Source organism: Myotis nattereri, assembly GCF_964212035.1.
Source record: "Myotis nattereri genome assembly, chromosome: 2".
In the NCBI taxonomy this organism is placed as follows: domain Eukaryota; kingdom Metazoa; phylum Chordata; class Mammalia; order Chiroptera; family Vespertilionidae; genus Myotis; species Myotis nattereri.
In genome coordinates, this window is record NC_138076.1 from 146,369,300 (window position 1) to 146,396,188 (window position 26,889).

At 38.5% G+C, this 26,889-nt stretch overlaps 1 protein-coding gene across 1 annotated transcript in view; it reads right to left on the reverse strand.

Annotated features, from left to right (window-relative positions):
• Positions 1-26,889, reverse strand: part of TRHDE (thyrotropin releasing hormone degrading enzyme) — a 378,007-nt gene that overhangs the window by 168,812 nt on the left and 182,306 nt on the right. Inside the window, exons 4-5 of the mRNA XM_081083285.1 lie at positions 14,484-14,638; positions 10,019-10,132 (exon numbers count right to left, since the gene is read on the reverse strand). Of these exons, the coding sequence (XP_080939411.1) occupies positions 10,019-10,132; positions 14,484-14,638 (269 nt within the window). The remainder of the gene's footprint in view (positions 1-10,018; positions 10,133-14,483; positions 14,639-26,889) is intronic.

Sequence of the window (26,889 nt, forward strand, 5' to 3'; positions counted from 1 at the left end):
CAGGATGTATTTTCATTGTTACAAATTGAACATAATTAAAGCATAGTGATTAATCACAAAAACAATATGTAATTACATATGTGTTTTCTGATGGTCTTAGGCGACCCCTGTGAAAGGGTCGTTCAACCCCCAAAGGGGTCGCGACCCACAGGTTGGCGACCCACAGGTTGAGAACTGCTGGTTTAGTGGGAGATAGCTACGTCCTGTCCTTTGTTACATCAGGAACTCATTCCCACTCTTGTACATCGCTTTGGGAACTTCTTCATAGATTTTAAGCTCCTGAAGGGTAACAGTTTCTCCATCTTATCAATAACCCTATCTCTACTTTGGCAGTTGGAATTTTTTCTTCTATCTCTGTGCTTAAATTTTTGACTAGCTGATAAGACATTTCAATAAAATTAAATTTACCAATCATTTTGATATTCACACCCTTGTTTCTCACATCCATCACAAGGAATCTCTATTTTGCCGGCACACTAATAATAAGCTAATTAAGTACTATAAAATGTAAATGATTGATAAAATGTAATTCAGAGTATTTTTCAATGCATATTGAATAATCATCTCAAACAGATTAAATTTCTGCTCAAAGGCTAATGGAAACTTCCTTATAGCATTCAGGTCTAGGATTCCAAGGATAAGCTAATCACCTCTCAGAATTTATTAACATGGTTACCAAGTGGTTAATTCATTTCATATCATTTTAATTTGTGAAATAACTAATTCAAATGGCTAATACTGTAACAAAAATATTAACTTGATGAGTGAAATTTATTAAATAACACATTTTGTACTTTAACTCATGTATTTATTATATAAACAGTCAGTTCATCAAATAGCATTATCTTGATAAAAGTATACATTTGTTGCCAGATATCAAAGTATCAAAGACTGTATTTTCCAATGAAAATAAAACAGAGAATAAATGGATGTAAGTGTTTAATGGCACACAGTAAATGCTGCTTAAGTCTTTATTATTACAAGTGTTACTGGAGTAATTGAGGCAAAATTGTTATCAACCTCACATTATCCTCTCTCTCTCTCTCTCTCTCTCTCTCTCTCTCTCTCTCTCTCTCCCCTTTATCTCTCTATCTCTCTCTATCTCTCTCTGTCTCTCTCTGGCTTTCTCTTCACAGGAAGCTCGTTTGCATTTTTTTATGTGTATTCCTTGAACTTAACTACTTTTTTGACAGCTATGTTTAGCAACATCTGAACAGTGTTAAAGTAACCTTGATGAAAGGAGGGAAAAAGTCCCATAAAGTGCTCTGGACTGAGACAGTCACTCCTTGCTTAGAAATGAGCTGTGTTCTAATGTCTTTTAAAACAGATAGCTGCCTGTTTAAGGGTGATTAATAATTTAAAAATTAATAAAGTATTCTCTGGTTGCCCACTTAGTCCCCAGCTTTCACTTTTGGTGTGTTCATGTTAGAGGTTTTGCAAAGCAAAAATTTTTAACATATTTGGGAAAAGGCTAATAATATTAGATGTTAAATCATTCACATACTGTAGGAAAATAAAGACTTTTACCAGGAGTGGTAAAAGAGACAGACTAAATAGTGGTATGATCTGCTATTGCCAATGATGTCTAACAGAATATGCATCGATTTGTTACAAATTTTTGGCTTTACCAATTTTTTTTTATTTATCAAGTGATATCTGACAATTTTAAAATGTTTAAATATCTTTGCTTTCAAAATGCTTTTACTTGTGATTGATAGGAAAAAGGACGCCCTTGCATTATTGTTAGGCTCCAAGTTCAGTAATAGGTGTTTTCTTTTTTTCTTTTCTTAGAAAGTGTTTAATCCTGTTAATGCATTGGTTGCTTTTGAAATTTGTAAAGAAATATAGAAAGACCTTGACATCTTGCAAACCTGAACACAGTTTTTGGAAAAAATACTTTATCCCAAAGGGAATACTCATTTATCTTTTATCTTTAAGTTTAAAATATACAAACCAAAAAACACTTCACAGCTTTCTGAACTAAATTACTTTGAGTTTTAAATATATATATATCTTTTAAGAACATACATGAAGTTTGAATTTGCAGCTTTGTTTGAAATCTTTAAAAATCAGATAGGAAAAAAAATGAGGCAATGTGATTTAGAAACCTCCCAGACACATACCTGAATATATAGAAACATCTGTGAAACTAATGAATTATGTTTGTTTTTTTTTCCCTTTCTAACCTTATTTAATAAAAGCTAGTCTAGTATTCCATTTAAAACAGCAAGTGAAGCAGATTCACATTTCCTGGGACATAACACACCTTGATAACATTTAAACTCTTCAAGAGCTTCCATTTCCCAAAGGGCTGTGAAGCCAAAGTCTTCATTCTTATAAAAGAACTACAAAAGTAAACTATGAATGCAGTATCTATTCTTCAATAGTATTTTTATCCTCCAAAATATATCCGTGCTATAAAACTTCTAAATCAATTATTGTACTTCAACAATTAACAAATGATTATCCAGCCTTATTCGTTCTTCTTTCTAATAGATGGCCTTAACGAAGCTACCAGAAGATCACTGAGATATATTTTTAAATGCAGTATTAGTCCCCAAAAGAGAGAAAATGTAAACACAATCTGTTATTACATCAGTGAGAGGTATTTTAACGTTAGTGTAACAGGTGCAGTTCCCGTTTTAACTGTTACCCCTTGCTAGAAACTCGTAATATCTCTTCAGTCACCGTCAGTTAGAATCCAGGTCTATGGCCCGCTTAGTAACACTAAGATTCTGTCCGGTAACTGTAATTTGTACACCGTTGAGTGTCATTCTAATCCTCGATGCATTGAGTGTTTACACACTAAAACTCATCCCACAGTTACTCAGACTTCAGCTATGTAAATTATTGAACTAAAACCCCTTCCTCTAATGGCATCGGCTGCTGTCCTCATTCCAGCTCTCTCTCCCTCTGTGTAATCTTTGTCTCCTAAAGACCTATTTTCTACCAATGCCTAAAACTACTCTGACCTCTAACATTAAAGGAAAAGCAGGCCTTTCTCCCAGAAGACAAGGCTACAGCTCCCCAGTTACTCTTAAGTCTATGTTTTTAGCAGAAAAAAAAAACAAGTTGTGTTGGGCCGGGGGTGAGGGGGAGCGGAAGGGAAGGGTGAGGGAAAGCACAGCGATGCCCATTTTGAAAACTGTGACCCCCCAGGAGACCCAAGCAGGCACTCCTTCGACTTCCCTTCTAGTCTTTCAAAGTAAATGTCACTTTTAAGCTACTGAACAGGATCAAAAAGACCACAGACTCTTGGGACTGGCCATAAGAAGCCTTTAAATTTTTTATGTTCAATATGTGTCAGTCATTTGAGAATAAAATATAACCGGCCAGTTGAAAACAACTGGATCACCTTCTAATTTACTGAAACCTTAGGAGTAAAATGCTATATGTGGATTTTGATCATAATAAAAAAACACAACTATATGAAAAATCATGTATATACATAAATAATTTCTTTAGTATTTAGTATTTATAGGGTAAGATTCTAAAATAAATATTTAATTCCCAAACAGTCTTTCTCTGGCCCCATTTATCAACTGGGAAAATATATCTTGATATTGATGAATTATAAGCAATAGTACTAATATACCAACTATTATTGAAACATATATTAACTAATTGAAAAGTAAATGAAAGCACTTTTTTCTTGTAGACATTAAATCAAAGGTGGACTTGATAAAAGAACAGCTTAACAAGTAAAATATTTACTAAAACCAAGATTTTTCTCTCCACTTTTCTGAATACTAGAGTGTTCATTTTTATTTAGAATGATTAAGCAGCGCATCTTTACGTTTAAACTGTAAGCAAAAACAAACATTGAACTCAATTAGCCCTATACAGTATCCCCTTTTATCTACAGTTTCATTTTGCCATGATTTCAGTTACCTACAGTCAACCACTCCCAGTCAAAAGGTCAGAAAATATTAAAAAGAAAGTTCCAGAAATAAGCAATTCATAAGTCTTAAATTGCATGTTTCTCTAAGTAACATAATGGAATCTCATGCTGTCCCATTCCATCCCACCCAACACATGAATTATTCTCCTGTCCACTGTATCCACACTGTATACACCACCCATCTGTCAGTCACTTAGTAGCTATCTCAGTTATCAGATAGGAGAGAGAGAGAGAGAGAGAGAGAGAGAGAGAGAGAGAGAGAGAGAGAAGAATGGGAGAAATGGAGACCATATTCACATACTTTATTACAGTACTAGAGGCCCGGTGCATGAAATTCATGCACAGGTAGGGTCCCTAGGCCTGGCTGGCAACCAGGGCCAATTGGGGCCTTCCAGCTGCCTGCCAGGGCCTTCCTTCCCTGCTGCCAGCTGCTGGCGGGGCCTTCCTTCATTTCACGCCACCCCCTGGTGGTCAGTACACATCACAGCAAGCGATCAACTCCTGGTCTTCCGGTCAAACTCCCGAGAGGACACTTTACATATTAACCTTTTATATATATATAGATATTGTTATAATTGTTCTATTTTATGAATAGTATTATTGTTAATATCTCACTGTGTCTCATTTATAAATTTAACTTTATCACAGGTATGTATATGTACATAGAAAAACATAGTCTATATAGGGTTTGGTAGTATCCACTGTTTCAGGCATCCACTGGGGATTTTGGAACATATTCCCCTCAGATAGGGGGAAACTACTGTTCCTATTTCAATTCACAATAATTTTCTCAACTTTCTTTGAATAAAAATAAAATAATTTTAAAAGTAAAGATAAATTTATTGCAATGCCTATTACATTTTGCAGGTAATTTTTGTTGGAGCATATTAAAATGATACTGAATTTGTTTTTTTTCTATTTGCCCATGATAGAGAAAATTGAGAACATTTATCAAGGTTTGGGGCAATGCACTTTAAGATATCCCTAGTATTTAGCATGATCAAGTTTAGTTGCATGATTCTCAGTTAATAGTTATCTTTATGTCCACATATGTGTCCTCATGAAAATTTAGGAAAAATTCCCAGTCTGCAGACTTTATCAGTATATAAAGTTACTGCTGTATGAAGCTCCATATCATCTCAATTCATTTAATAAAAGAACATACAGCAATGTTTAGTCATTCTCATTATAGCAGAACATCCTTACAATACTATATTAGGAAACCAAAGAACACACCTACAAATTATAATGAAAACCTAAGCAAAATGCACAGGGGATATGAGTTTGCCTGCATCAGCACCAGGTATATATGTAAGGAGTTCTGTATAGGATCATTTTAGTATAGGTCCTTTTCCTGTATTAAAACTTTATCATACACATTTTCCATTTAAAATGATCAAGAATTATTAAAGTGTAGTAACTGTTTCATGAGTCTCCTTGTCTTCTTTTTGAGCAAACACAGTAATATTGACTATGACTGCCATCAATAACATTCTGCAACTTGATCCATCCAATAATGTTGTCACTAACAGCCAACTTTGATAAAATAACATCAAGCAAAAGGACTTCTTGCCCCATGAAATATATCCTTACCCTTGAGCTGAAGAATTGCTTCTGATGATCTTGACACTGTTTGATTAATGAAACATTATACAAGGCCACTGTTCTTATAGAATAGTCTACATTGCCCGTATAGATAAGAATTGATTCGATGAGACTGAGTGTAGATACAAAGATTATAGTAATTATCTTGTAATCTATATATAATTGTTATAAATCTAGAGTGTCAAAATAGGCTACTGGGGTTGGAAATATTAGGGCATCTATACATAAAATCAATGCACCTTTCTAATGGAGCATTCATTTTCCAGGTCACCATCCCTGCTCACACCCGTGTACTGGTTCATACATTTCAAAGACCTAGCAAGTTATTTTATCTTCCCAAAAATTATATGAGCTTGCTAAGCCAGTACGATTGCCCCATTTTTCAAATGATGAGTCAGAGAAGTGCCTTACCTAGAATTTGAATATCTTCTTTCCAATCCATTCCCCTGACCTTACATCACACTACTTGTAAAGGCCCAAATCTATAAAATGGTAAACTTTGTTTTTTGTTGGGAAACAAAACTATCATCATAGTTTTTATTCCATGTAGTGTTCCTAAAGTAAAAATGGCTTACTTCTGCATCAGAAACTGGCTCTAAAAGCACACACACACATGCACGGAACCTAAGATTTTACTAATAGTTAAGCAGCCTAAACAAGTATACAGGCCTAAATCAGTACAAGAGCTTCCTACACAATACCATGTAATTCTGGGCTTCTATATCGCTATTCCACTGAAAGTAGATTTTCATAATAATCTCCCTAGCAAATTTAAATTGGATTTCAGTACTTGAGCCTTGGTGTCTAAAAATGATAAAAGTACCATTTTTGAGATTAGAAGCAAAAGAGGTCAGCCTCCTGTATTTCTCTACTCCTGACATGAGCCTGGCTTCTGGTTTCTCTGTTTTAGGCTTAGCTCTAGCGAAGCACAAGTCATGCCCGCCTAGGAAAGCTTTTGTGCATATCACAACAGTATTAGTCACTGGTGACACGCCATCACTCTCGCTCTTCCCAGTATTTCTTTCACTCTTTTGCTGATGCCAATATGAAAAATAGTGCTGGCACAGCCTTAAAGTCACTCAAAATCCTCTTTTATTTATATTGCTAACTTATTCTTAAAATTTTATTTTGCAAAGAAGATTTAATGATATATGGAGGAGCAATTTATTTAAGAGTTTCAGCTTATAGGCTTTTTAACTTGAGTCTATTGAGGTATTCTACAAACTAAATAAAGAAAGCTACTAAAACACAATCAAAGATCAGAAGTATGTGTAATCTTTATAATTGAACATAAATAGGCATCATAAGAAGACCTGTTCCTCCTCCCCATTGCCTAATTAATTGTGGTGGAGTTTAATCTTCCATTTCTTAGTTTGATAGGGTGACCCTTCTATGTCACTGGACTTGTGTCATCATTAATTGCCATTTCTTAATTACAAAATTTAGATTTACAAAAAATAAAATCTTATATTTTACCACCCCATGATTTTTATACTTCCAGTGCATACACTATAGTCTATTAAGAAACAAAGTCTGAACCCAGCCAGAATGACTCAGTAGTTGGGCATCAACCTATGAAACAGGAGGTCACAGTCCAATTCCCAGTTATGGCACATGCCCATGTTGCTGGCTCAATCCCTAGTGTGGGGCGTGCAGGAGGCAGCTGATCAATGATTCTCACTCATCATTGATTCTCTATCTCTCTCCCTCTCCCTTCTTTTCTGAACTCAATAAAAATATATATCTTTAAAAAAAGAACAAAGTTTTCAATACTGCTTACAAAAATGTTCTCCAGAAGGCCTACATATATAACTTAACTGATAAAAATGATAAAGGAGCTCTAGCTGGTTTGGCTTAGTGGATAGAGCGTTGACCTGCAGACAGGAGGGTCCCAGGTTCGATTCTGGTCAAGGGCACATGCCCTGGTTGAGGGCTCAATCCCCAATAGGGGATGTGCAGGAGGCAGCCAATCAATAACTCTCTCTCATTATTGATGTTTCTATCTCTCTCTGCCTCTCCCTTCCTCTCTTAAATCAATAAAAAAATATGAAGGAATATTAAAAAATTATTCAAAGAAAAAATCCAGTCTAAGGACATAGGAACTTAAGATATATTGCTATGATGAAACCAATAAAAGCTGTCAGTTTTTATGCCATGTATAATTCTTCTGATGACTTTTTAATCCAAGGGGTATTTTTCATAATGATTAATAGGAAGGATTTTATCATAGGTAGCTGTATGGGCAGGGGAGGGGAGGAGCTTACCTATACGCATAACATGTCATTTGTAATAAGTACATGTTTTAATATTAAAGCACAATGAAATTATAACTCAGTAATAATCCACAGCATAATGAAAATTAAATTTTAAAGAAAGTTGGCAGAAAGTCATCTAAAACCAAAAGATACTTTTGGAAATGTTTAAATATCTTTATACATTAAGTTTCAATTTTACATTTGTGAAAGGATACTTAAATAATTCATATTACATAGTATTGGTGATTTTTCTTTGAAGTTCTTTAGAGGCATTTTAAATTAATTTAAAACCATGATACAAGAGTTCAATTAAGATTTTTAAAACTATATCACATATACATACATACCTAGATACATAAGGCTCAGTAAAATTATCTCATAGTTTGTACAAATAAACCATGTTGCCTTTATAAAATATGGAGAAAACTGCATGAAGCTAATTAAAACATATCATTATTGTATATACCATTGTACCATTTTTTTTTCTGTGAGATATGTCAGATCACATGCTTTACTCAGCAGACCTGGTTGAATTTATGGTAGAGAAGTTATATCATGACTTACAGACATCTTCATATTTCACCTTGATTTACATATTCTTCAAATCATGCTTGTAATCATGACAGATAATTAGAAAGTCACTTATTATAAATAATTTACACATCAAAAAGAGTGATCCTATATAATAAAAGGGTAATATGGAAATAGACTGAATGGCAGAACAACCGAACAACCAAAGCATAATATGCTAATGATATGCTAAGGCTGCTCAACCACTCACTATGACATGCACTGACCACCAGGGGGCAGGTGCTCCAACTGGTAGGTTAGCTTGCTGCTGGGGTCGGCCAATGGGGACTGAGCGAGATGGGCCAGACATGCCCTGGAGCCCTCCCATGGTCCCTCCCCAGCCCAATCGTGCATCAATGGGGTCCCTCAGCCTGGCTTGCACCCTCTTGCAATCCAGGACCCCTCGGGGGATGTCAGAGAGCGGTTTCAGCCCAATCCCACAGGCCACTTCCCTTGGGAGGTCGCCAGAAGCAGTGCTCATGGCTGGTGAGCACTGCTATGGCAGCACAAGCTTCTCCAGATTGGCACTATTTGGGCACGAGCCTGTGGCAGGCACAGTGGGGCTCGATGAGGGGGAGCGGCAGGTAGGAGCTGCAGGCTGTGTTGGGCTACGGTGAGTTTTGACCCAATCCCTGCAGGCCACCCAAAGGGTGCACCAGGTCTCTAGTATAAAATAAATTTTTGTGCACCAGGCCTCTAGTATAAAATAAATACACAGGGATGGACAAAAGTAGGATTGCAGTTGTTCATATGGAAAAATATATAATACAAGAATAAATAATAATACAACAGTAAACTCTGTGTTTCACCTACTCACAACTGCAGACCAACTTTTTCCCACCCCTGTATATTATCACCTATGCTGTTTCATAGGTAAAATATGACCTTCTGCAACTTTTACAAACACTCACAAAATTTGAGTTCCAAAACAACATACACTCTTGGTTCCATTTAATAATAACATAGTCACTAATGATTAATGGAAGCTTAGAGAAAATTAATAGTTTACATTGAAAGATGTATAAAAATCACACCCTCTCTCCACTTTTTTTCCCCCTAGAGTGCTCACTGCTTAAGGGACAATGAATCCCACTTCAGGTTCACAATATGCAGGTATGTTCCTAGAGTGGGGTGTAATGTGCACAACTTTTCATAAGCTTAATCACCTTTTATTAATTCATTTATTCCTAAAGTACATCTACAACAGTAATACATCAACAACTTTAGCTTATTTCTGTGTTTCATCACATTGAAAACATATTAAGTCCTCATTTTTCTATATATTGAAATGTTTTATACACTTAAAATATTACTTATTAATTATTGTTACATTGTTGGTTTAAAGGATAGTTTGTCTTTGTCATAAAATACTGCAATAAACCTAAACATTTATATTTAGAAAAGTTGTAGCATTTTGAAATCAACATATAATCAACCAAATTCTGTGTAGTTCGAATAATTAAGAGATAACTCTTTGGGAATACTATTTTAATGTAAAAAATTACAAATTTAAAATTACAAAATAAAAATTTGAAATTTTGGTTATTATTGGGCATCTTGATTAGACATCTAATTTCTTCCATGCATCAGTAAGTAAGTTACCTTTAATGATTTAAGAAAAAAAAAAGCCCAGTATAGCAGCGATCTTTCACTGGGAGTTGTAAACAATTAAAGAAAAGTAACTTACCATGTTCCAGCCAGGGTAGAGGTAGTCTGTACCAACAAATTCAAAGTAGTGAGCAAAACCTTCCTTCAGCCACACATCTTCCCACCACACAGGAGTCACGAGGTCACCAAACCACTGCATTGGCAAAATGAATGGGTATCAGATAAAATCAAATCTATACTTAAAATGAAATGTATTCAACTATGATTATCATAACTGGGATTCATTCTTCAATTGATTTGGGGATCTTAAAATGTGTTGTGGTAAGACTATTGATTTATTTGACTACTTGGATAACACTAGTTGTTTTTTTTTATATAAATGCATTCAGAGAAGAACAAAAATAAAATACTCAAAGAACACACACACACACAAATTTAAACTTTAAGAAAGGACTCAGGAGGGAAAAACTGGTCACAGTTGTCTTCAAATATTTGAAGACCTAGAATGTAGAAGAGGGAAAGTCTTGTGTCCTATGGTCCTACAAGGAACAAACCAAGACTAATGGATGAAAATTAGGATTGATAGATGCGGGAGACCCTCCAACAGACTGAGATGGCCAAGAATGGCAAATACTTCCTCGGGAGGCAGTGAGCGACATCACAGAAGTACTGAAGCGTCGCCTTCCAGAGGCAGAAGCAATTCAGAGAAAACAGCAGCTGATTGAAGGGGCAAAGAGCTTTTAAGATGCCCTCACCTGACTATCTCCAAGGTTCTATAATGAGGGGTTGGGCTAAAGAAATAGCTGAGATCCTTTCAAAAAAAAAAAAAAAAAGGCATCATGGTTAGCTCATGATGCCTTACTCTGAAGCCATTGTTTAAGTTCAGCAAAAGTTTAAAAGAATTCTTTTTCATTAAAGAAAAAATACATTATATTCCAGGAGCCATCCTAAAGACGTGATTCAGTGATGAATTTGATCACGCAGCTGACACTTTATTGTGGTGTCAGGGGGAACAAGGTAAGCTAGAAAATAAAAAATAAGTAAGCAAATGACCAACATAATCTCAAATCCTAATAAAGTGTGATAGGAATGGGGGAGGCATTGTCTTAGATTGTAAAAGCAAGAACTTTCTAAGCAGGTGACATTTTAGCTCAGACTTTAATGATAGGAAGGAGACAGCTATGAGAAAGCCTTGGGCAATAGGACGCTATACATATCTAAGCAACCCTGAATGTGAACACTCTAAGTGGGAATGAGTTAATTTAAGAAACAGGAGGAAATGGTGGACAAGTATCAAATCATGTACAGACAGCTTCAGGAGCTATGGTAAAGGGCTCGGTGACTGAGCGTTTCAATATTAAAACTAATGAACAAAATAAACTGGCAAACAATATAGAATCAGAGACGTGGATGCATGGAACAGACTGACAGCTGGCAAAGGGGAGGGATGTGGGAGGGGGACTGGATGAAAGGTGAAGAGATTAGCCAAAGAACATAGGCATAGCCCATAGACACAGACAATGGGTGGTGATGGCCGGAGGGAGGAGGGGCGGGGGCTGGATGGAGGTGGGAAAAGGAGGGCAGGAGGGGGGGGGGGATATCTGTAATAGTGTCAAAAATAAAATTTAACCGAAACTGGTTTGGCTCAGTGGATAGAGCATCGGCCTGCGAACTGAAAGGTCCCAGGTTCGATTCCAGTCAAGGGCATGTACCTGGGTTGTGGGCACATCCCCAGTAGGGGGTGTGCAGGAGGCAGCTGATCGATGTTTCTCTCTCATCGATGTTTCTAACTCTCTATCTCTCTCCCTTCCTCTCTGTAAAAAATCAATAAAATATATTTTAAAAAAACTCTAAAAAATAATAAAAAATAAAAATTTAAAAATAAATAATATTAATTGACAAAAAATAAAGTATCACGCAAGATCTCTAAACTTAAATACAAATAAGAGGAAACTCTGAATATGTTGATTACCACAGCATAATGGCATTGAAAATATTTGTATTCATGATCAAAATGCATGTTTCTGCTTTAAATTGAAAGCCTGCCTTACGACTGTGACAATGTGTCACAGAGGAGTTCTAAGCAGAGGAGGCATGCAATCTGTATTAATCTGAGGAGTAGCAGGTACGAGAGCAAGACAGAAAGTGGGGGAAATGGTTAGAACAAGGACTTCAGAGGGGCTGGAGGTTTTTTAATAGAGAGGATAGTTCCTTGGAAACAGCAAGAAAGGATAAAGGCAAAAGAGTATTTCCTTCCTCCATCCAGGCCCTCAGATACACAAAAAGTGAGGGAGAAGTCTCAGGCCAGTCAGGTCCACCTCATAGGCTGGAGGGAAGGAAACATTCAGAAAATAAGATGAAGCTACAGGGAGTTTGCTTCAGCAGCAGTGGAGGCAAATCATAGTAATAACAGTTGTTTTACTGAGCATGTGCTACGCGACTACCAGTATTCTAAGCGCTTTTCTTGGAAAAACTTCTTGAGTCCTCTCAATAATCCTAAAGTGGAAATACTATTACCGGCCCATTTTACACAGGAAGCGGAGGCACAGAAGAGTTAAGAAACTGGCAGCTCCTAAGTGCCATGGTTGAGATGACAGATTCTTCGATTGGGAAGTCGGAGCGGCAGGGTCTGGGGGTTGTCAGGGAGGGCTGGAGAGCGACCTCACTAGGGGAGGGGCAGACCTCACTGGTCTGAAGAAGAGACCCTGGTGACGAAGGTGAACTGCGAGGCTGTGATGAAGGTTAACAAGTTTGTTCCACGATGCCCTTTGCCCTGACTGACATCAGAAGAAGGTTTTGAATGAGCGCCAACTGGACCTGGAAGCTTGGCGCCTCTGAGTGAAGCTCTTCCCTCAGCTCCCTGTGGGTGGAGAGGAGCCACAGGCGAGCCCGCCCGCTCCCTGGGCACCTTTCACAGGCAGCCTGTGTGGGCAGAGCAGATTCATAGCTGCAGGCAGGCCCTGCGCATCTGCCCTGCGTGGGGAGAATGCTCATATTTATGTGTTTCTGTGATGTTTTGCTGTGACTCGTTTGGAGATAATAATCACTTACTAGGATTTCTTAAGCACTTACTACCCGTCAGGTTCTGTGCTGAGTACTTGACATATATTATTCCTTCAATACACACCAATCTTATGATATAAAAGAAAAACAATTACAACAAATGGTGGGAAGAGAGGGTAATGTAGAAAATAATTTGGTAATGATAGTGAAAATTGTTATATATTTCTCCCAGCAACCGGTACATTCCTTCCTACTAAGTAGCCTGGCACTAACTACCAAGCTATAACAAGAAAATAACTCAGAATAAAGAACAAATTAAATCAGTCCTAGGAACAATGATGACATTACCAATGTGCCCTTATTTTGACAGAACTGTACTAGTCACTTGTGTCTAGGAATGTCCAAAAAGAAAACTGCTTCTGTTTCAAAAAAGTGTATTTTGAGCTGGAAACCCTTCTCATTAGTGCAGGAGAGGAGGCCTGGTTATCTCTGCCACGGATTCCTTTCAGTCTCTGAGGCAGGGAACACATGTCCAACCTGGCCAGCGTGACAGGTACAGGCGTCCTACAGGCTCACTGCAAAAGGCTGACATTTAGGTAAGTGGTCATGTGGCCTGGGCCCATTTATCATTAAGTCAGTATCCATGTACTAGCATTTAGCAGTTCACCTTCTTTAACTGACAGCATTTTTCATATCACTCTTTCTTAAGCTTGGCTAGCTTTTTAAAAAGGGTTTGGGGTTTCTAAAAAGCTGAAGTCATAGGTATGACATGTCTGGTGTTTTCACTTAAGAATTATTCGTAGTTACTGGTAACCAGGACCGGTATTGCTTTCTATGAGTGTGAATGTTTATTTTCAGGGTTTTTTACCCTCTCACTAGAATCAAGATTTAAATAAGCATTGCAAAACCTCTGTAATACTTCCCACTCATTGTAAGAAAGAGCATAAAATCAAAATGAAATTAATTTTATCTTAGCTTCACTACAAAGTTGGCTAATTTCCATATGAATTTCCACACATGCCCGGACAAAAAAAATCTCAATCATTGGAGAACAAAGAGTCTCTGGTGGAGTTAGTGAGAGACTTCCGAAGTGTCTGTGTGAAGGGAAAACGGGAGTAACAAATTGATTTCAGCAAAAGCAAATTTTGACACGTACACAAAACTCAGCCGCATCTTGCAGCAATGCAATAAATCATCGCCCTCACTGCACTTACCATATATGCACACCAATAATCACAAGAAAAAAAGCGAGGTTGACAAGGAGTAGTGACTGGTTTGGGTCTCAAAAGAGGCAGTGCCGTCCCAGGCTGCCACCAAGCTGAACGACAGTTGCTTATTCACTGTGATCAGTGTGTTTGCTTTTGTTTATGCTGTCACCTGAGAAAAGCGACATATCTTCTAGAAGGAACTGCACCGTGCTCTCTCTATAATTAAAGCTTAATTGGGAGGATAACATCTTAGGTCCTAATCGAAGTATCTGAAATCATTCTATATTCTCAATAATGGGCAGTGATACTTACACCTGATCCTTTTTCTCATACCTGGTGACATATCTCATGAACAATGACCATGGTGACATCCAGCAAATAAGAAATAGATGACACACTGGGATCCAGCAGTATTCTCTGTTCCACAAAAATACTGAGTCCCCAGTTCTCCATAGCAGCATACGGATGCTTAGGCACAGCTAAAAGATCTAGAAATAGAATAAAACAATTCCAAAGGCTTTAACAAATATACCAGATTCGAAAGTCATAGCCTAAAAAAAAAGTCAAGAAATCCTAATTAGAATGAATACTTGCTCTTTCTTAGGAATGTTTCCCCCGAAATTAAACTACCTGCCATTTCTACATGACAGCAGAAATATAGGCTATCACTGTCCACACAGGCCACGTCCATTCATCACAGTTCATTTTCAGACCCAATGCAGTCAGAGGCTGGAAGTATCAGCACCATTATTGATGGGCCCATCCTGATAAGTTTCAAAGAGTCAAGGAAACCAAATGCAGCAGGAGTCCACAGAGTCAGAAGACATAGTGACTTCGAGTGAAAATATATTCAGTTCAATGCGGTGAGTACCGTACTCTTATTTTTACCTTGATGTTTTTAAAAAGAAAACATGTTCTATCAGGTTAAAAATGCGATGTCATTTTTCTAAATTCTTAAATTCTAATTTATTTTTTGAGTTCCATTAAGAATAAAAAAAATGTTACATGCAAATATAGAGAAAACTATGATAGTGAAGATAGTGGCAAAAGGACAGTTGAAGGAACATGCGAGCTTTGGTTCTGGTCCTGCCTCCACCATTAACTAGAGATAAGACATTGGGAAAGTACTTACTTTCCTGAGACCACACTTCCTTCACCTATAAAACGAGGTTATTGGCTTTCATTATCTTGAAAATCCCTTCCAACTCCAAAAATCTATGATGAGGTGATTCTAAGATTTGTGCTTATTTTAAAAGGTTATGGAGGTATTATAAACTTCTGTTAGGGTGACAATAAGTTCATGTTTTGATATATTCCCTCCACTCCAAACACATAGTGATGGTAAATAAAATATTAAAAAGGAAAACTAAAAAATATATGCAGGCTTGAAAATGAACCTCTCCGTGGACCAGAAATGGTGCAAAAATGCAAATAGTGATTGGGTGGGAAGCCCTATGCCTGCTGTGTTCTGGCTCCAAGAGTAGGCAGTGGCAGCTGGGACTTGGTTCTAGCAGGATGTGTTTCAGCCAAAGAGACTTAAGCCCAGTGCTTGATGCCGGGGTTGAGGTAGGGCATGCATGCTCATGCGAAGAGCTACAAATGGCTGGTGCTCACTGTTTCCTGTAGAAGGTAGCAAATGGAAGAACAGGGATTCAAACCCAGGCAGTCTGGCTCAGTGCCTTGCTCTTAATCACAATGACATAACATTTATTGTTTCTGGCCCAGAAGTTACACTTCCTAATATAAACAAACCCTGGAGTAACTCCCTAGAATGCCAAGGGGAAAAAATGGTACAAAAATGTTACTGCACTATTTCTGTAATAGTGAAAATGGAAAACTAAATGCCATTCATGAAGATAAGGAGCAAGGGAACTGTGAGATAGATAGAGTGTAAAGGAATGCTATACAGCTATTGACATGAATGATCTCGCCAACAGATGCTAACACTATGTGTATCAACAAGGATAATCTGAAAACCATAATGCTGAGGGAATAATTAAGATATAAAATGACCCTTACCATATATTACTTTAAAACAAGTAGAATAATACCATGTACTGGTATTGCCGGTGAATACTCACACATGCACACAAATACCAAGACAGATGGTAATGGTATATTGCACATACAATTACACATATTCTAATGATAAATACCAAATTCAGAATCATGATTGCTTCATGGAAGACAGAAGGAAAAAGGGATGAGAGACTATCTTTTAGGTTCCTGAACGCAATTTCAACTTGGAAGCTGGGAAGGGGTTGAACACATCACCAACAAACAATTCCTGGGCGCCAGCTGAGTGTCTGAGAATTCAACTCAATTTTGACACCATCTACCTATCTACCTGAAGACAGACTCAGATAAGACAGGTTAAGGGCTTAGTCCTACAAGACTTCCCCCCAGCACACACCCAGGTTTACCTGTACTTCTGACAGATGCTATACATCAGAGGCTCCTAATGATACCATTCTAATTAACTAGTTATTAATAATAGAAAAGGAGCAAAGGAAAGACATTACACTGGGGGAGAGAACCACATAGAGAAGAGAGACACATACCCAGTAAAGTTGAGATGACATAGAGAAAGTACTTGCTTGTCCATCATACCTGGAGCAGAGGTGGTGGCCAGAGTGGGTGTGGCCACTGCAAGCCTGTGGAAATTTGGGATATCTAATCTCCTCAACAAAGAAGCTCTGTCTCTCTTATGCTCTTGGTTCCTCTTGACGTGCTTGGCTATTAGCTCACACGTAGCCTTCTGGCATCCTCCCATGTGGCCCACGGCCATGTGGACCCACACACAATGGACTGATGGACGGCACTAGCCTGATGCTGAACTGGACCCGGCTCCAACATGGAAAGGAAATGCTGGACACTGGCTTTGCTTCCAGCTCTACTGAAACCCCAGCTACACATCTTCTATGACTGGACTAAAGGAATTGGGACTTTGGAAACTCAGGGATGTAAATTCACAAAAATCAAGCCTTCCACCACATCCATCCTCCTGTGGGAGACTCTGGAAATGCTTACTCCAGCAGTACCCCGAGAACCCCACTCCCACGAGCAACTGGGAAAGACGAGGCATGTCTTTCTCTGCTAATACTATGACCTCCTCTCGGGTTTGATTAGTTTGCTAGAGTGGCTCACAGGATTCAGAGAAACATTTAACTCACTGGATCACCAGTTTATTATAAAAGGATATAACTCAGGAAGAGCCAGATAGAGGAAAGGAATAGGGCAAGGCATGAGGAAAGGTACAAAGCTTCCATACCCTCTGCAGGTCCACCCTCCCCAAATCTCCAGGTGTTTACCCACCCAGAATCTCTCTGAACTTTGTCTTTTTTTTTTTTTTTATGGAGGCTTCACTACATAGGCATGATTGGCTACATCATTGGCCATTGATATTTTCAGCCCCTCTCTCCTCCCAGGAAGTCAGGGGGTGGGACTGAAAGTTCCAACCCCCCTAATCAAAGGGTTGGCTCCCCTGGCAACCAGCCCCATCCATAGGTGAATTCAAAAAGTCACATCATTAACATAATTTATTGCTGTAATTGATTAGAAAATTTCAAGGGTTTTGAAAGCTGTGAGTCAGGAACAATGAAGGAATTAAATATGTGAAATACATATTTGGTCATCTATATATTTCTTATGAGTCACAATATCACACACAAGGGATATCAAATGTGTCTTCAATATTACTTTTTAAAGCAGGTGATGGGTACATGAGTATTTTTTATACAATTATTATTAATTCTTTTATGTATGCCTTAAATATTTCATAACAAGAAAAAGAATAAAATTATGAACAGTCTTACAACATGGTTGATTTTATTTATGACTTCAACAAACATTTTCTCAGTATTTTCTGTGTCCTTAAGTCTGAAATGTATATTAAACTAAGTCAGGGATGGTCCCTATATACTGGTCATTTTGAATAAAGAATGCGAACTTGACAGCTTAGCACAAGAAATAAAAAAAAAAGAATAAAAAGTTCTGTGAAAGAAAAAGAAAACAAATCTGGTTGGAGAGGTCCTTGAAAGAGATAATATTTGAGTTGGATTTGAAAATATAAGATTTCAACAGGTAGACAGAGGCACTGTATGTATTTATTTATACAAGTATATATTGAGCATCTCTTTTACTCAATATAACCATTGTTCTCTACTTCAAGCTCCTTTTCCCATGCTCTCATGACACTTAGATTCATAGCTGGGAGTGTATAGGACAAGGAGGTCCATTAACAAGTAATAAATGAGTGAAAGAAATTTAGTAAATGATAAATGCTACAAAGAAAATGTCATAAAGTAAGACAACAATTGACAGGTTGGGCAAGGTGGGTACAGCATGGTCAAGAAAGGGAATTACATTTCATCAGAGATGTGACTCATGGTCGAAGCCAGCTGTTTGAAATCTGTGGAAGTGTGGTCTAGGAGGGGGCAGCAAATGCAAGGGCCCTAAGGTGGAAATGAGACAAGCAGAAAGAAGTCACGGTGGCTGATGCATATGATGGAGAAGAACATAGGTCTGAGGATTAGTACAGATTGCAAGTGCACAGCAGACATTCTTCCACAAGATTTTAAGTGGAAATCTTCCCTAAATATGAACAAACTCGGTGATAGAACAACATTGTGTCAACTCTGCCGGCCACCAGCAGATGGCAACAGCAGTAGCATATCTGGTGTCATTTTCTTGCAGGAACTTGTGAATTTGGGAACAATCCTTTAGAGCCAAGCCTGTTGCAGGACAGAGGCACCTCTGTGTGCTGGAGTTCTCAGAGCCCAGAGTAGTCAGGTCCCAAGACTACGTGAGCTAATCGGGCCACACACTGGGATTTGGACTGGCTCAAATGGCACAAAGAGAAGACTCCAGACATGGGCCAGATGCAGAGTCTGGGAGTTTGGGATAAAGAGGAAAGTATGCTTAAGGAGCAGTCATCAGACAGCAAAAGCCTGACCAGCAGCATATAAGCAAGGTGGGGGGAGGGGCCAGTTGAAAGTTGGTGCCAAAAATATCAGGCAGTGCTGACCTAACCAGGCAGCTGGCTTCCAGAGGTCTGAGGACATGGAAGTCAGGCGTGGGTAACACGACAAGAATTCCTGAGCAAATAGTTATATTCAGATGAAGCAATTGAGGGGGAGTTGAAGGACTGGGTGAAAAAGGTGAAGGGATTAAAAAGTACAAATTAGTAGTTACAAAATAGTCACACGGATGTAAAGAGCACCATAGGAACACCATAATCAATAGTGTTGTGATGACTAAATATGGGGCCCGGGGGCATGAAATATCAGGGGGATCACTTTGTAAAGTATATGATTGTCTAACCACTCAGCTTTTCACCTGAAAGTAATATAAAATCATATTTAATGTAAACTGTAATTGAAAAAAAGGAAAGATAAAGAGTTTGAGAACAGAGTAAAACACAAAGAGCTCAGTAGTAGGAGGCAGCTTCTCAGGCACAGACAAGCATTAAAGTTGGTATATGGAACATGGCAGCGGGGGGAGAGGGTGGAACTAAAAAAATTAGATTATGCTACTATGCACTTCATATCTTTTTCACAAAGCACTGAAGAAACTTGGATTTGTTCTAACTACTAGTAAGAGATATTTTAACTGTGCCTCTCTACACCTTCATAACTTAAGAAATATGATAGAATTATGTCTTAAGAATACCTGCATGAAGTATATCTATAATAATAAAAGCTTAATATGCTAATTAGACTGGACACCCTTCCAGACGACCTTCCAGAGGAAGCCGGGACTGCGAGGGAAGCCAGTGCCAGAAGCCAGGGGAAGCTTACTCTTGCATGAATTTCATGCATCGGGCCTCTAGTATCCTTATAAAGACATCTACACAATATTCATAACAAGTTTACTTCCAAGAGCCAAAAACAGGAAATAAATCAAATGTTCATCAACAGGCAAATGGATGAAGTGTGGTATATCTATACAACAAAATACTATTCAGCAATAAAAAGAAATGGACTGTTGATACATGGAACACCATCGGAGAATCCCAAAAAGTTGCATGAGTAAAAAGGAAGAAAAAATATACATGCTGTATGACTCATGCCATTTCTGTAATTCTAGAAAATGCAGACTAATCTATACTGTCTAAAAGCAGGTAGTGGATGCCTGCAGACCAAGATGAAAGGGGTTAAAAAGACAGCAACAGGAAACTTTGGAGGGTGATGGATATGCTCACCACAGTGCCGACTTCATGGTACACACACCTTAAACCATCAAGTTGTACACTTTAAATATGTGCAGTGTACTGCATGTCACTATATTTCAATGAAACTAATTTTTAAAATGCCTTCAATTGTTGAAGTATTCTTTTGCTTAACTTTAAAGAAGATCTGATTTATTCACAATGAATTAAATTAATTTTTGCAAAATAAATTTGTCACGAGGCTATATCCATTAAAATGTGCAACCATAACTTTAATATGCCTTGAAAACAGAGGTAAGAAAACTCTAATGTTTCAGAATCTAATTTACTTGGAAATTCAAAGAAAATCATGGATAAAATTATGCATAGTAGTCTGCTTCCAATTAATTACTGCATTCCTAAAAACTGTAGGCAGATAGCAAATATTCATATAACACTAGTGAGTGTGATTACATAAATTAACATAAAATCTAACTTTCTCTACTCGCTTCTTTCGATGCACTATAATTAGCTCTCTATAACTAAGATCACAATATCTCATGGAGACTTTCCTCTGTCTTATTTTTTTTATACTGCTGACAATTTCCATACTTTGATCAGGGTCTATTATAACAGGACATCCATTTTTCCATCTACATTTTAGATTAACTTTTTGTTGTTGTTGTCTCATTTTTTTATTTTTTTATTTTTTTTTACTTTTTCATTGTCTGACTTTTGAAAATCAAAGTTTCCAGGATTTCCAACTCTGGGTTTTTTGCTTCTTAGGGTTTTTTTAACTTATTCTACTGGTTTTCTTTGAGTGTTCTCACCCACTCCAGTGTCATCTGTCACCACCCACATGCCCAGACAGCTCTCTTAGAGCTCTAGGGGAAAATGCCTAAGCAGTAGTAGATTGTGACTTGATCGCCCTCTCTGTACCATTCCGTCAGCAATCGCCCCCTTCCCTTTAATCTGGCTTAAACCTTCAGAAAGCCTTGCAGCCTCCTCTTTTGCACTCTGGGGAAAATCAGTTGCCATGAAAAATGTCCACTAGCCTGACAATGCCATGCTAAGAGGAATGCTGAAGTCACCGGAAAGGTCCAAAGAATCACCAAACGGGGCCTCACAGTACACACAAACAGAAAGCCAGTCTCCAGCCTCAGTGGCAGTGTTCTGATGGACAAGTCTGGAAACTGAAAATACACACTAATATAGTCCACATTATTAAGTAACCACGAGAGGGGAAAAAGCGTGTGCAATATCAGGCGTCTCTCTGCCACAGGCACATTCTGAGCTCACAGATCGTCCTAATTTGTCATGCAGAATAAGATTCATTTCCAGCTGCGGGTTCATGCACGCCCTGGCTCCCGTATGCGAGTCCAGTACCCTCCAACTCAGATGTTCTCTGCCACATTATCAAGCTCACACTCTCCGCTCTAGAGTGGCAGAAGTAGAGAAGATAGATTTGAAACATGACCTCAGCTACTTGTCACTTGTCCTGCTTTCTCTTGACACTCCCTTTTCCCTAAGACAGACACCCTGGGGGTCATGGCTTTCCTCCCCAGTATTTCTTCCGCAGCCAATTTTTGCCTTCAAGCTGTCCACACCCCAAACTGTCACTTCATTTTGAATTTGCAATCTGTTTATCTAAATATTTTGAGACTACTAAGAGAGTTCCAGCTAAGGTCAGAAACCCAATGCCCCGGACTTCAACCTTGAGCCTGAAAAAGCACATAAGATCCTGGAAGACAAGAAGCTGAACACTGAGGAAGTATAATCCTGGAAACCCAAGAGCATCACCTTCCTATCCAGGCAGAAAACAGAGCTGCTACCAAGCTCCGCGTCCTTGGAAAGCAACGCTGGTCCCTCCCTGGTGAGTGTGAGATTTTTTGCTCAGAAAATCTAAAGTGCTATAGACGAATTAATACTAGAAGTTTTGTTCTCACAAGAGGAAAAAACCATAAGGCTTTCTCACGAGAATAACAGACTTCTTATTTTCCTGTATAGGTAGTGCATTTCATTCATTCATTCATTCATTCACTCATTCACAAAGTTTGTTGAGTCTTTACTCAGAGGAGACTGACGAGGAGCCTGCTCTCACAGAGCTCACATTCCAGCTTTGGGGGTGGAGAGAAGATGGGTGGGGTAGGGAGCCAAATCACACCCAGATAAATAAATAATCAACACAATCTGAGATTGCCATTGGGATGTGAGGGAAATAACACAGGTGTATGTAAAGTGTAATGGGGTTGGCATGAGGACAGTTCGAACCGAGTGACCCGGAAAAGGCTCTCCGAACATCTACACTGAAACACCAACCCGACTGAACTGCAGCTCCAAGGCAGGCCATTATTTATCTCAATGGCAGCATTTCCAGTGCCTAGGACAGTACCAAGCATATGGCTGATATTCAAAAATCAATTGCAAAATAAACGAATAGTATGTCTTGTGTTGACAAGTCATGCTGAACAGAGCTCACTAGCTCTGCTCGGTATTACAAACCAAACAGATGTGTAACCATTACCAATGCTCTTCCAAGAAAAAGTATAAAATTCTTCAGTCTGGTCACCATTCCCAGAGTTTTACTCTCTGCCATGGGAAGTGCTCTGTTGCTCCTGTAAGTCACCTCCGCATCCCCTTGCTGAATATCCCTAAGATGCACTCTCTCCAAATTCACAGACACATTCTCAACTCTTTGCTCTGGTCCCTCCCGGGCAAATCCAACTTGCTCTCAAATTCCTAGGCTTTTGACCTGCCTCTGACTTCTGTTTCCTGCCTCACTTCACCCTTTAAGTTTCACCCTCTACACTGTCTTCCACGCTGTGCCCTCACAGCATCTCAATGACGATCCAAGTCATCTTCCCAGCACTGCTACCCAGGTCTGCTTGGCAGAGGGCAGAGGGCAGGGCAGTGAAAAGGTGCAGCTTGGAAGTCCACGCTCTCTGGCATACAAACCCAGGTCTCACAGTTAGGAGCTGTGGGACCTTGAGAAAAGTTTCTGTCTCAGCTTTCACTTCCTCATTGGTAAGTGGAGATATTAATGACACCTCCCCTGCAGGTTGTCGTGAAGATTAAATGAGACGGTTCATGCTAAGCACTTAGTTCGAAGCACAAGACATGCTAAATCAATGCTGTCACTACTTGGACTCTCTCCAGGTCGTCCCCACCTTGGGGAATCAAATGCATCACAGGCCTTACCTTGGGAGACGAGGAGTCTTGTCCGTGAACACAGATGAAGTGTTGGTTTAGTATGTTAGCTTAGGCACTTTGATTTCTGAATTAAAATTTTATTTTATGACATGATGCAACAGAGAACCTACCTAAGAATGAGTGAAGGAGAAAGCATCATAGCACATGTCTATATTATCATTCAGGGATGCCAAATAAATTTTAAAGGTACAGCAGGTAAAAAAAAAAAAAATTAATGAGTTGCGTTTGCATTATGCCATGACTGTCACTTGCTCAAGATATTATTTACATATACATTTATGATTAAATATAAAAAAAATAAAAATAACACTCCTTGTTCGAACAGTTACCATATGTGGCTAGTCAAAATACAAATTGCATTTGAAATAGCAGCATTAATGAGATAAAATTCATAGAAGTCAGCCATTATTGGTATTTATTAACATGAGAACAACCAACATTTTTTCCTTTCCAATGCATTCTCAGATTTTTTTTTTTTAATCACAAACAGATTAGGTTCTAACTGGCTGTTTTTAAGTTCATCTGAAAGAGGAGTTTAAGCCTCACTGTCCCTGGATGCATTTCCACCAAATTTAAAAATGAACCAGTCCTACCGTGTTTTAAAACAAAACACACTTTTCTCCTGATATATTTTCTACTTGGGCATTTTTTCATCAGAAAATAGTAGTTTCAGCTACACATTTTGGTCTGTAACAGAATTTTCATCAGTTCTGCTTGCATTCACAAGCCTAGCATTTAACTCCTCAAACTCCTGGCATTCTGAATTAGCATTAGGTCATAATACCATCATAGGTGCTCACTGTTTCTTCTGATCCTCCTGCCACACACTCAACACTTACTGATTACTGTCCATTGCAAAGAAGGAGCATTTTCATGTGTTGCCTAATTTCTTTTTTACCTGAAAAAGAATTTCTATGCCAAAGGACCTAGCCCATACGCACAAGGAATATTTGCCATTTCCTCGCCCCTTTCGTTTTTAAATTAGCTCTACTTTAATTTTCCTCATCCTATTTTGCAGCTTCTTACTTTCAAAACTCATGTTCTTTGCCTTAATGGCCCTGATTAGGCATAGACATAGAAAACACACTAATTGACCCCTGTCCCCATCATTCAGTGACAGGTCAATTTGACTGAAGCTTGTTATAGAACAAAGGTTTGCTTTATCTAAGAAAATGCAGGTTGAAAGCAAAGGTTCCTCTCTGTTAAGGTTTCGTTCATGATATATTTCCATGCATTCCTGAAATACTTATGCATTACCTAATATAGGCCAGTCTGATCTGAGCACTGGATATATAAGCCTTGAATGATAAAGATACAGTCCCATTAAATTCTCCTGGAGCTTAAAAACTAATGGGAGATACACACAAGTTAAAAAGTATATATATTATAGACACACATGAGGGAAACTGCAGTATAGTGTAGGTACTACAATGAGGACATGGTAGAACGGGTGCAGCGCAGAGCAGAGATTATGAACGTGGGCTCTGAAGCCAGGCAGCCTAGTTCAAAACTCAATTCTGCTACTTAATGGGGCACATTACTTACCATTTATGCCCCTCATTTTCCTTTCCTGTATAATGAAGATGATTATAATTGCAACTATTTCATAGGGTTACTACCAGGGCTATCATTGAAAACACAATTCTCAAGGGTCCCTCACATTTGCTTTTTGTTCCAGACTATCTTCTTCAGGATCTCTGTGTGGCAAAAATAGTGATAGTCTCCTCTCCAATGCAAAGGACAGTCATACATGCCATCATTCATAAAAGAATCAGATTCCCCAGGCTCAGGGTTCCTCATCCGTGATGTAATCCATTGCCTATGCAGGTTATCACCCGAACCTCTGCATTGCTGTTGGGAATAGGGTCTCAGGAAACTGGCACATAAGAAATGCTGATACTCTGGCTGATGCTCTAGCTAGAGAAATAAAGTTTTTTGTCTCTAATTCAGGAGTTGCATGTCTCCTGGGAACATTCATGAAACAACGGTAGGTAGACTTGTCAAACTTGCAAATAGGGTGAAGTAAAATCTCACACCTTTCACAGTTCTTGACAGCTGTGCGAGTTAATATCTGTGAGGTGCTTAGAACAGCAAGCAAGTGGTAAGTTCTCCATAGCTGTTAGCTATTGCAACAAACAGAAAACACGCCCATCCAAAGACATCCATGTCCTCATTCCCAGAACCTGTTAGATTACTGAGCAAAAAGGACTTACGGTCCCAAATGGAATTAAGGTTGCTAATCAGCTGACCTTAAAATGGGTGTTTCCTGGATTATCCAGGTGGACTCCACATAATCACAAGGGTCCTAAAAAATGAAAGAAGGGGGCAGAAGAGTCAGTGTCAGAGTGATGTAATGTGAGAAGTGCTCTGGAAGCCATTACTGGCCGAGAAGATGGAGGAAGCAGGAGCCCAAGGATGCAGGCAGCCTCTAAAAAATAGAAAAGCCAAGAAAACGTATGGATGCTCTCCTAAAACCTCTAGCAAAAGCAGTGTCAAAGTGCCAACCCTTAGAACTGTAAGATAGCACATTTGTGTTATTTTAAGCCACAATGGATGTGGTAGCTTGTTACAGCATCAATAAAAAACTAATAGACTATCATTATGATCATCAGCATCACTACCTTTATCAATAATACTTTATTAATAAATATGTTATATTACTATACTATATTACTATATTATTGTCGTATATTTTTATATATGTTATATTACTATAAATACTATATTACTATGTAATATGTATTAATATGTGTAGCAAATTACTATATTTTATGCTATCATATATTACTATGATATTATTATATTTTCATTATTGCTATATAAAAGAGGCCCCAAATTTTAACACAAGAATGTGGAAAGGCTTCCTGGAGAAATCTGATTGTGAGATCTGTCAAGTGAATAGGAGTTAGCTGGAGAAAAAGTATATTTCAGGCTAAGGGTGTGTACAAACAAGTATGAGAGGGCATGACACTTTCAGTAAACAAAAACTGGATCAGTTGGTTGAAGCATTGTCCCATACACCAAAAGGTTGTGGGTTTCAACCAGTCAGGGCGCGTACAGGAGGAAACCAATCTCTCTCTCTCTCTCTCTCTCTCTCTCTCTCTCTCTCTCTCTTTCTTTCCCTCCCTCCTTCCCTTCCTCCCTCCCTCCCTCCCTCCCTCCCTCCCTCCCTCTCTTCCTTCTCTCTAAACATATCCTCCAGTGAGGAATTTTAAAAAAAGATCAATATGGCTGAAACATAGTGAAAAATCTTATGTTAGACATGCTCAGTTTGAGTTGCTTCTGGGACATTCCAATGGTGAGATCTGTGAAGTCTGATGTGTTGGGGAGAGGTCTGGGCTGAGGGAGGGGATGTAAGAAGTCATCAACATGTATATAGTA